At 40.9% G+C, this 12,169-nt stretch overlaps 1 protein-coding gene across 2 annotated transcripts in view; it reads right to left on the bottom strand.

Annotated features, from left to right (window-relative positions):
• The window catches only part of CYFIP1 (cytoplasmic FMR1 interacting protein 1), a 75,259-nt gene that overhangs the window by 52,096 nt on the left and 10,994 nt on the right, over nt 1–12,169 (bottom strand). For both annotated transcript variants that reach the window (XM_066313566.1, XM_066313565.1), the window contains exons 2-6: nt 4,464–4,587; nt 3,809–3,898; nt 2,920–2,997; nt 1,761–1,862; nt 107–288 (exon numbers count right to left, since the gene is read on the bottom strand). In XM_066313566.1, the coding sequence (XP_066169663.1) occupies nt 107–288; nt 1,761–1,862; nt 2,920–2,997; nt 3,809–3,898; nt 4,464–4,580 (569 nt within the window). In that variant the 5' untranslated portion in view covers nt 4,581–4,587. The remainder of the gene's footprint in view (nt 1–106; nt 289–1,760; nt 1,863–2,919; nt 2,998–3,808; nt 3,899–4,463; nt 4,588–12,169) is intronic.

Here is a 12,169-nt window from a genome sequence, read left to right as displayed (position 1 = left end):
TATATTTAAAGAAAAAGCTGTCAGAAAAAAAGCAACTGCTGCCATCTCGTGGGAGGCTTGAATCCTGGCAGCAAAGGCCCAGGTCTTGCTGCCCCTTGCCACTTACCTCTTGTAGGCTGAGTGGTCGTTCTTCACGCTGCATTTCATATTTTTCAACTCATCCAACACAGCAAACATGTTGATGAATTTTCCCAGTGTGATCAGATAGGCTTCAGACACAAAGTCCTTCCTTCTCTCCGCATGGCACAAACGTCTCACCTCCCCACAAAACCGTTCAATTGCATTTCTCTAATGGGGGGGAAAAAAAGACATGAAAACAGAGAGTAAAAACCATGGCATTTCCAGGGAAAATGTTTCATCATGCACCTAGAGCTGGTCCAGTGAAAAGCTCCAGTGAAGCAGAAAAATATTTAAAAAGCATGCAAAACTAACAAGGCATGAGTTCAGGCCTTTCAGCTCCTCCTCTGTGTACTTGATGTGTGCTACAAGTGCCACCAGTGATTTCTGCCACCAAGCTTGCCTGACAAAGAGCTAAGATTGTTCTTTGCAGATAAATTAATTAAAAATACAAATAAAAAATAGGGCAAGGGGTAATGTTTTTTTAAACTAAAAGAGGGTCAATTTAGATTGGATGTAAGGAAGAAGTTTTTTAAAGTGAGGGTGGTAAGGCACTGGAACCGGTTGCCCTTATGTGTTCAAGGCCAGGTTAGATGGGGCTCTGAGCAACCTGATCTAGTAGAAAATACCCCTTTTCAATGCAGTGGGGTTGGACTATATGGTTTTTAAGACCCTTTGCAACTCAAACTGTTCTGTGATTCTGTGAAGTTTAAAATCCCTCAGAAAAAAAGGGATTTCATGCTCTTTGGTGAGGAAGTATTAAAAGGCAAATAACAGGAATGCCCCCTTCAAACATACAAACAAAAATTCACAGCACACTGTACATACCAGCTCTCTTAAGTCATCCTGGCACATGTTTGTTTGAGGGCTTGTTTCCTAGTGCATGCCAGGGCCGTTTCAGATGGAGATTACAAATACAAAAAAGACAGCAACTTCAAATGTAAAAAGGAATCTGTTCTGACTTTGGAGCTCTAACCTTGCTTGAATGAAAGGAGATTGAATGAAAGGTAACACTTCCTGTTGTCTTCCCCAGCCAGGGGTCTTACTGAGTACAACAATCTCCTCTTTCCTGTGTGCTCTGGCTCTCACAGGCTCTAGTTGCTCCATCTCTGAATAATGCCTGGAAACATCCTCAGTCCATTGAAATAGATGGTAAGCTGCCAGGAGGGAGGAGAAAGCAAGACAGGCTGCTATTCTCCAGCTCGGGTGGCTGGCAGACCACAACAACTGGGTTAGCTTGTCTCAATTATGAATCGCCACAGCAAAGTTGCACCTGCTGCTCTGTTGTCCAGACTTGTGGATCCCTCACTCCCCAGCAAACAGTTTCTGTGCTGAGATTTTTTTTAGGATACATGTGAAACACATTCTATTTCTTTTCTTCCTCAAGTTACATATCTCTGCCCCGATGTGCTGCATAGGAACTACACGCAATTACTTTTGATTTTATGTTGAAAGTCTTAATGGAGACTGACTCAAGATTTTAAGATAGGCATTAAAAATTCTGCCCTTCTGTGAGAGAATATGGTGTGTTTTTTCTAACACATGATGACTAGGTTCAGTACCTGAGCACACATTATGAAGTATACAAAGCAGAAGTATAAAATTACAAGCCTACTGACAAATTTTGTTTCCATTCCTTTTACCTGAAAATACATAAAATTCATCAGCTTTGTGACTTCTGGCTCCAAAACTTCCACAGTTTTCTCATAAATTTCTACTCTGTTAGGCTGCTCATTGCACTTGACCTGTGGGTAATTAAAGAGGTTGTTATACCTGGAACTTTGCCTGATAAAGCCTCAGCAACTAAGATCCTGAGAAAATGCATTATCATCCTAAACAGACACACTTAAAGACAAAAATTTCCAGGTTTGGTAACCTTATGCTAATCTTCTAAGCTTAATTGTGTGGAAGAAAACCCAAAACAGTCTAAGATTTTCCTACTCCCTTACAGCAAGTAATTTGGTTGTCAAACACCCCTGTAGGGTATGGAGGGTGTAACCTTTCCACATTAAGCCACTTGCTCAAAATCATGCACTAAAATAGGGCCAGAACTGTAAATTAAAACAAGTTACCTGACTTCCACGTTAAATATTTAAACCACAGGATAAGCCTTCCTTGAATTTCAGTACAAAAATAATTGCATTACAAATCTGTTAAAAAAGGGAGCAGTCAACTTGTGGTTTTAACTGTGTTCAGTTTTCTGATGCCTCTTAATATTTTTCCCACTCCACTCCCATACAGCCACTCCCAGACACTTGAAGCTGACTTGTGCCCTATTCACATCAGGGTGTTTTTTTTGTATACAGATCAAGAAAGCACAGTGTAGCTCTGACCTTTAGAAAGTGGAGTAGTAATGCTACCTTGGAGTAGTAATGTCTAGAAACTTACATGTTTAACCTGAATGTTAATTGTTACATGCTATGCTACCTGTTTTGAATTTAAGTATTAAACTGGGGAGTGGGAAGAGTCCATTCTCTTAAATGAAATGTTGATCTCCAGAAGATCCCACAAACAAAAGTTTTCCTTTTAAAGCACATTATACCTATACTACTCTTGAACCAAAAACTAAAGACTAACACAAACCCCATGAGGTACTGCTATAGATGCCTCATAAAAAATATAAAGCCCAACTGGTCCCCAAGTGCTAGAAGGCACTATTCTATGGCATGCCCAGCTTAACAATTCAGGAATCAAAGCAGACTCCACTTTGGATCTCACTAACAAATCTCTGTCTGCTTAACTCCACACTAAAACATGACAGAAATTCACACGTTGCAGGACAGTAGAGTGTTTGTCCATTACCTGGGGAATGGCTCTTGAGCAGCTTCTCCATGTGTATAACATGATTGCATATTCCTGACCTTCTTCTAACATTTCATTCTGTAGGGAAGACAATATAATTAAAAATTGTAATACAAAAGGATTATATCCACGTGTCTTCTGTCATTCCAAGCCCTTGTCCAAATGAACCTATTTCTCTTATCAGAATGTGTATGTGCAAACACATATATTGCATGCTGAATGATACATCATCAATTAGTATCTTCCCAGATCAGACCATTTTATGTGTTCTTCTTTCTTCCCAAAACTAATGACACTGTGATCTATAAGTATAAATAGAAATGCTAATCTTGGGGTGAAGGAGGGGGATGGGATGGTGCTTATACTTCTTTTTAAATTCAGGGACCCCAGGTGGAATGTTCAAGGATGAAAGAGCCAGCACATGAAGAGCAATTTTTCACATAGCCAAGGAGAAGTACAACAATATTCAAAAATCAAAACAGATAAAGCAATATCCACATAATTTTAAAAGTAAATGCATGTAAACATACATAATTTTCAGTAGCATGTAACCAGGTGCTTTATCTGCCCATTCCACCATTTGTGAACTGGCCTCTAGAATTATAAGACATACTATTCCTAATTTTCTAAGAATGACATGAAAGAAGGGAACCTTTGAACAACATTAGCTGCTCAAAGGGGAAATGCAATTTAAAAAAATTTTAGGAAGTGTATTTGAAAAAAAGAAAAGCCACACACGTTTTCATATTACCTCCTCCTGGAAATGTTGTCGGTAACCTGTTTTCTGTGACCATAATTCTTATAATGAACTGCCAGAAGACACACTCCTCTCCTTTTATTCTACATAATTCTGTTACACACAAAAGTGTGTAACAGAACATCTACTTACCATGCTAGAATGGACTGTAGCTTGCTCAATGTATCTTGCAATACCAGTGACAAATGCATTTCTGTCTTCAAAATTAGTGTTGAAGTTTGGCTGCAGAGAAAGGAAAACAAGGAATTAAGTCTTCTGTAGCAGCATCTTTTCTATGAAGGAAAACTGAGAACCTGGCATTTTTCAGCCAGGAGAATAGAAGGCTCTGGAAGACCTTATGGCAACATCCAGGACCTAAAGGGGTCCTGCAAGAGAGCTGGAGAGGAGCTCTGTACAGTTGCACATAGTGACAGACAAACAGGAAGGGATTCAAACTATAAGTAGGTTTAGATTAGTTATTAGCAAGAAATTATTGACTGTGAGGGTGGTGAGGCATTGGAACAGGTTGCTCAGAGAAGTTGTGGCTGACTCATCTCTGGAAGTCTTCAAGGCCAGGCTGGATGGGGCTTTGAGCAACCTGGTCTACTGAAAGGTGTTCCTGCCCATGACAGAGGGGTTGGACTAGATGATCTTTAAAGTCCGTTCCAACCCAAACCATTCTATGGTTCTATGAAAAGATTTGTTATATATATTGCCAATATAAACGCACTTTGGTTTTGGGCAAAACATACTCTTTCTTAGCAGCACTGGGAAATGGAAAAAACTTTTTCCTATAATGGGAAAATACCTGGTAAAGAAGGGATGATGGTGGGGGCTCAATACACGGTTGCTGATCTGGCAATGGTAATTCCTCCAAGAGATCCACATTGGACAAGGCATCTTCCAGAGTTACTTGAGCAGTCATTTTGCACCTGGTTAGAAAACACAAACATACATATAGATATGTGGATGTATACGCATAGATATAACTTTAGATGTGTTACTACATACACAGTAAACAAATGAGTAACAATGAAGAGCAGGCAACTCTTCATACTGTGGGAAATGGGAAGTTTTCCTTCAACCAAAACAGAAGGGAAACAGTCAAACAGAAACTCCGCTGATTTCCAAATACAAGTTTTATTTAAACTTTTGAGACTAACACCTCTGTTATTACTTTTAGGACTTGAGAAATGTTTCTCCTCCCCCACTGCTGGATACCAGAAATATATCAAAAATAAAGGAAAGGATGATTCTAAACCTCAGTTTTGAGCCAACGTGCTTTCAAAACTTTATGCACTACAGCTTCTACAACCACATCATCTTCAGGAGACCAGGCTGTCAAAAGGTGCCAGCAGTCACCAGTGTTTCATGTCCTAGGACATTCAGATGTGCCTTGGGTAGTTGATGATAGACCCCTCAGGGCCATAGCAATCTCCATAAACCTTTGACTGCTGCCACTGCCGGGGGGTTTGAACCAAAACAGCAGTGGGAAGAAATCCGAGCCATCTGCGACCAGTGACCAAGCACTAGAACAGGTTGCCCAGGGAAACTGTAGAGTCTGCTTTGCTGGAACTTTTCAAGAACTGTCTGGCTGCAATCCTGTGCCATGTGCTCCAGGATGACTCTGCTTCAGCAGGGAGGTTGGACAGGTGAGCCACTGTAATCCTTTCCAACCTTACCCATTCTGTGATGTTGTGAAAATTTAGAAGAAAACATGGAGTGGAACAACTCAGTCATCCACTTTTGCATAATGATCCCCTCATTCTCCTCAGTGGAGTGAAAAAAAACATTGATTTTTAAGGTAATATCTCTAATCAATATGTCTCATTTTTTTGCAAGTCATTTTCCCCCATTTACCAGAGAAAAACAATACACCTGTGGTGCAAGGTGCAGCAGAGCACTGCCCTCAGCTCTAACCAGGAGGAAAGGAACATGAGCACCCACATCCAAGAGGAGCAGGACCCTGCTTGGCATATGACACCCCTGTGGACCTGTTCCACCCCCACATACAGGGAGAATACAAGCAGATCCCAACGCAGCTTTGACAAAACCTCACTGGAAGACAGCTAGTATGGGCTGGTGATCCCCCCACTCACTGTACTTTTATTGGCCTGGTAGAAACATCTCCTCACTTTCTATTGCCTAATTATAGACTCCTGCAGAAAGATCCACAGAAACAGCAACTTTACCTCCAAGCAAGGGCTCAGCTGACAAAAAAACCAGAACCAAAACCCAGACCCAAGGAGAGAAAGCAACCAGGAGTGATTATCTGTCTGTCTCCAGAGACCAACCCTGTGTACCAAGCCATTGCTGCAAAGCTAATGTAACACATATGGAGAGAGCTTGCCAACACCTTTATAAACAACAATCAAGAGAAAGATTCATAGGTCTGTTTCTTCTTGAATGCCCAGCCAAAACCTTGCTCCCAGCCTGAGCATATCAGTTTTTGCTAAAATAAATAAACAACCAGTGCTCATATTGTGCAATTTGTGATCCTTGCCAAAAAGGGATGAAGGACTGGACTGACAGGAGTGCTGTCAAACCTGTGCCAGGATGTCTGCCCAACACCTGCCTACACCCTGATCAAGCTCCAATACAAGAATCACAATTACTCTCAAATTAGAGACAGGCAAAGGACATGGTGTCCTCCCTTCAATAAACCAACACATACCAAAAACTTCCATGGCTGGCCAAAAGCCCTGTGAGGCGGTCAGACCGAACAGTTTTACCTTAGAGGAAACTGAGCTGCCAAGTAGTCAGAGCATCTACAGATAAGTCTATATCTATAGGCACTTTATATATGAGTCTGAGTATCTATAAATCAATCTTTAGCTTGATTTGCTAGAAAAAAAAAAAAAAAACAAAACAGATTAACCGAGACATTCCTTCCAATTTGAAACTTTTCTTCCTCTTAGCCTCTCTGTCGAAGTAGAAACACCCATTGTGCAGCTGCTTTGGGATGTGCCGGGGATGGGATCAGCGGGCCCATAGCTCTCTCTCCCACTGGACAGGCAAATGGCCATAAAGCATTGGCTCCACGAAATCACTACAAAAAACATTCTAAAACCCACAGCGAAAAATGGCCAGCTGTTATACACCAAAAACTACTGCAACTATCTGTGGAAAGTGGAGCTGTCACTGCATGCAAGGAAAGTATCAGCAGCTTCTCCCCAGCCCACACATTTTCCTTCTTCTCCTAAAACATGGTCCACCAATGACGGGTCCCTGCTGTTGAACAGAGACAGGCATTCACAAAAACCAAGCTCCCGGCTTATACTTCCTTAGCACTACAAGTGAATATTCTGAAGATGCAGCCTGTATGGTCCCAATTCTGAAAGCACACCTGCATGCTTTTTGGCCTCAATATTTACAGCTGCACAGGAGCAATCCTCCAGCATCAGCTATGTTCAGATTATAAGAGTATCTGTGGATTTTTTTCTAATACTTAGAGAACAATTTAAAAATAGAATCCAAAATCCAAGCTGACTTACACTGCCTTCTATTTAAACAGCACAGGTCTGGGGAACCCTCATTAACAGGCCAGGGGGACAAGTAAGAAACAAAAGCTTCCTGCTGCCCTCCAGGTTGTGAAAAGAAATACGGAAAGGAACATTTTTTGAAGTCCTTCAGCATGTTCCCTAAGATCAGCATTTTTCAAAGCAGGAAAACAAAAGCCATTAGGCACAGACAGTTGTAAATATCTGCTCGCTGACACCTCTGCTTTGCCGTTTTGCCAAAGGTATCCACACGTCTGGTGTTCTGTTGGCCAAGTTCAATGTCTCTGCTCTCCAGCCTTCGCACTCCAGTATCAAGCAAGACATGAAAGAGGAAGCAGCTCCTTCCTGCCCAGCTTTGACACATTTTCAAATGTTGTGAGGGCGTGATTCACATTTCCCCTCTGCTCCTCCAGAAGTGAGCAGAGGAGTTTTGACAACAGCAATGGCAGGGCAACAGCCGGAACTGGTTCAGGGGTTTTCTCCCCTTCTTTATCTTTGTTGATAAAACAAGCTCCAAAAGACAACAGCTGTTTCTCATGTACAAGGATGAAGGGCTGGCAAAAGCAGATTTTTTTTTCCCCTAACCTCAGAAAAAATTAATTTAATAAAAGCTAAAATTCCCAAGACACAAAATTGGACAGCTTTGCCTCCTTAACAGTCATGAATTTTTAACAGATGAAATTACTGGGCAGGAGAGCTAATGTTTAACAGATTCCTTTCTGGCAGAGAACATAAACTTCAAAAACCTACTAAAAAAACAAAAAGTTTGATTAAGAGTTTACACAAGTGAGAACAGAATAAAACGCTGTAGTCACACTCATCATTAGAGTTATATGAGGACATTTACCCAAACTGAGAATTTTTTTCTTCCTAAACTCCTACAAAGCTGTGTTTTCAGTTCTATACCCATATGAGACTTCCCAGGACAGCTCTTCTCAGGCAGAAGACATGTAAGCATTACTTCTGAAATAATATTTTTCTTTTTGGTATCTTTGAATTACGACCCATCCTTAAAGCCCTAAAATAAAAATGCATGAACAAGAACACGTTTTCCTGGTTGTACACAATTTAATTAGTGAATATTCAACATTCATGATTCTGACACTCTCCCTTGAGTAGAGAGAATACACCAGCAACTGTTCAGCTAAATTTTGGTGTTTGATGAGCACATACAGCTTTCTAAGCAGGGGAGAGCAATGCCTGTGATGATTCTCAGTTCCTTTTTCTGATTTCAAAGCAAGAAAATCCCTGTCTTGAAATGAACTTCAGCCTCCCAGTACCAAGTCCCACCACGTCCAAGGATCAAGAGATATCAGTACCAGGGTTAGGAGCTTTTTTAGTATGTTAGTGCAAGGCCACAGACTGGCTTAAACTAAGATATCCTTTTTTTCTTCCGTTCTGAAGGAGATGGGCACTACATGGGCCTGACCTGCTCAGAAGAGCTTGTGCTGTGGAGAAGCTCACTGAGCTGCCTCTCACATTCTGACCATGGGAAAAATTAAGCCAAAAAAAGGAAGCTCCTCTAGCATTGTTCACATTTTGATTTAACTTCAGAACGGGATTATTATTGAAAATATTCACAAAAAATGAGTTGGCAGTTTTTTTAAAAAATGTCATAATTCTGCACCATTGCTCTCAGCTGTGCAACTGCGTGCTTAGCAGTGCCCTGCTAACAACATTGCTTTGATACCTAGAGATGATTGTCAGTCCTAGCAGAGATATCATTTCCACATCTCCATCTTTACAGAATAATGTCTAAGACTTTACAGAAGATCTATATTCTTAATTCCAAACAAACCAGAAAACAGCCAGCACGCATCTCTCAACCATGCTCTTTTGGGCCTCCTGAAGCTTCAGACTATTAGGAAGAAAATATGAACAGGAGCAAATTATGGAGAAAAATGCTTTTTCAAAAAAAAAAAAACAAAAAAAAAAACCTACCTGACCAGAAAAAATAATAAGAACTACAGAAGGCAAGGACTGACAAAGCAGAGAACTGAGCATTAATTTCAGAATCACTGTGAGAGAAAGGACTGCTGTAACTATTTTGCTATCAAACTTGGAGGCAAAAAAAATCCCCCAAATACTAGAGGGTTAAGCAACAAGCTTTTAAGCTTTCTTTCAGTGATAGAGTTAAGCAGAACTCAGCCTATTAAAAACTAAAACAGGAAAAATACGCTTGATGATAAAAGATAGTTCTTATACATGTTCAGTAGCAGTGCATTGATTCCAACAGATATAACTTGTAGCTAGCAACCAAGTTAAAAAATAAATAAATGTGGGTAAAACAAATGAACTTAGGTAACTGTACCCTTATCGAGATCTTCTTATAAGTGTAGAAATTACCACACAGTTCCTCTTCAGCCTATGGCCAAGACTTCCCAGAAATGTCCTCTAATAGTCTTATGAATCTATCCAGCTGAGTTTCAAAAAGACATTGAGTCCCAACATAAAAGTTCTACCTCGAATAACTGGGTTTGATGATACCTACTTACTGCTGAAAAATAAAGCCCTCCCCCACAAAAGTTATCAGATACAATGTTATGGCTGTGCTAGACAAGATAGAGAGATGATGAGGTTGATATCAAGTTACCACAAAATATTCTAAAAAACCCAAAGGTATACTGAGTAACTTGAAAATACACAGGGAAAGAATGGAAAGTCCTTGGAGAATACAAGTACATATGCCATTTAAATTACTTGCAAACTGTCATTATCAACCTATATTAAGACTGTGAAGTGAATATTCCCACAGAAAACTGATAAACAGTATAATTCAGTCCTTTAGTTATAAAAATAAAGGTAAAGAATATCAAGCTACAGTGAAAGTCAACTTTTCTTCAGAAGATTTAGACAGAGCAAGCAGAGGTATTTACTTTATGACAATTCTTGCTTTACTTTATGGAAGTTGAAATAACGATGTTAAACTTCCCTGAAATAAACAAAAATAACCAAAATCTAAATCCCACAGCTGGCAGGCACTTTTTTCCTTTGCATCACTCACTCAAAGGTTTGACACCCTCAGGACATCTAAGCACCCTCATTTTGAAATCTCTAAGGATTTATCCTCACACAACCATTAGAGCAGTAAGACAGCAGGCTTCCCTCTTGACACACGGTGGACTGCAGCAGGGAACAACCTGGAAATGGATTTTTTGGTGTCAGGTGTTTTTTGCTGTCAGGTCCTTACAGTACATCTGCTGGTATATTGCTGCATACTGGAAAGATCAGACATTGGGCACAACTGTGTCTTGCTACCACATGCTCATCTTGTGCCCTGAAAATTAAACTTCATGGAAAATGAAAGATGGGTTTTAATGATATAACAGCAGGGAAAAGATTTGAATTAGCAGTCAATGCTGTGGCTGATACCTTCCCCGAACACCAGCATCACACATGGATATGCAGCAAGCAGCCCCACCATGCAGGGCTGACAAGGGTCATCTCATTTAGGCAACAGCTCAGCTGTTCAGGGATGCTGATTTCCTTCTGTCATTAACCACCAGTAAAAAGAAAAGCAAAAAAGGGACAGTGATGTAAAGAAACACATTTTCTTCAGCTAAACTTCAGATTAATTATCAGGACATCCCCACCAAAGAGAACAAAGATTCTGTCTTTGTTCAGCTGGGTCTTTATGCTGCTCTGGCATGACGTGTTGCAGCTAGCTAGTAAGGGTAGATGAAATGTGTTGGATGAAATAAATTCCCTTGAATCATTCGTCCCACTCTGAAAACAGGTGTTGTAAACTGAAGCATGTCCCATCTGCTCCTGAACGAACATCCTCACAGCAGTGACACAGCAGAGGAAACCTCTCCTGAAGTCCTGTACTCTTCAGAGCAGCCCAACTGCTGCTACTGTCTCTTTTGACAGACCCTCTCCTTCCTTGCCCTAAAAGACACATTCATCCCAGCACCTCTGACAGCATCTGGCCAGGCACGTGGGAAGAGCTGAACGTGCTAAGATTTGAGTCCCTGCTGAATCTCAGGGTGAGAAGAGTCAGAGGAATATCAGCATTGAGCTTACTTCACCATTCTTGATACCAAGCTACACACTACACCAGTATCTTAAATATACCTCTGGGGGGGAAAAAAAGAAAAAAGAAAAGAAATTTTCCAGATTTTAAACTTCATTTAACCAAAAGCTCACAGAAAACTGAGTTTAAATGTAGCATGCATCCATTCAAAATGCAGACAGTTACACTTCAAACAGCCTGAAACTGTCCAGCAAAAACACATCCTATCGTCATCAAACTGCAGAGCAAGTTCCCAGCCCTGGAGAGGAGAGTTTGGGGCCCCTCGTCACAAAGGGCTGGATCAGCAGTTCTGGGCTGCAGCTGGCAGCCCGGGGCCTCACACCACGCTCTGAGCTGGGATCAGCCAAGCCTGACCCACTCAAGCACAGTTTCTCTCTCTTTCCCCATGGCAGAAGTTACCCCAGAACATTCAGAGATCTGGGAGTGGGGCAAGCAGATGTGCTCAGCACACCCTACCCCCAGCCGCCCCCATGTCAGTGTAAGCCCTGGAAACCAGCACACCTCCAACAGCAATAAAACACATGCAAATATCAGCTCGAGAATGCAGCCTAAGGAAGCAGAGGTGTTTTGGGATATCCAGGGAATTGGTTTTGGTAAGAGCATTCTCTACATAACCCAAAAAGCTCTCTGACACTGGAATTTTAAGTGGAAAAAAATTATTTCATATGAAAAATATGAAGAGGCATCATGCCCAAAGAGTGAGTTAATTAAGGTGGAGTTTCAATAATAAAAAATTGTTGGGCTGCAGAAATTTTTTAATATTTTCTGACTTCACAGATGAAAATAATATTTCATTTGACTGAAAAATTATGTTGGAAGGGGATGCCCCATGCTTTTTTGCAGTCCACTGGACACATTTTGTTTTTGAATAGATGCATTTCATCTCCAAGTGTCTGTACATGTTCCCAGGCTCAAAATAAAACAAAGAGGAAGCATGTCTGCACTTTAAACAGCAACTTCCTTTGACACTGCCTCTCTTCT

Source organism: Sylvia atricapilla, chromosome 2 (assembly GCF_009819655.1).
Source record: "Sylvia atricapilla isolate bSylAtr1 chromosome 2, bSylAtr1.pri, whole genome shotgun sequence".
Lineage (NCBI taxonomy): Eukaryota > Metazoa > Chordata > Aves > Passeriformes > Sylviidae > Sylvia > Sylvia atricapilla.
This window is presented reverse-complemented; position numbering and strand designations above follow the sequence as displayed.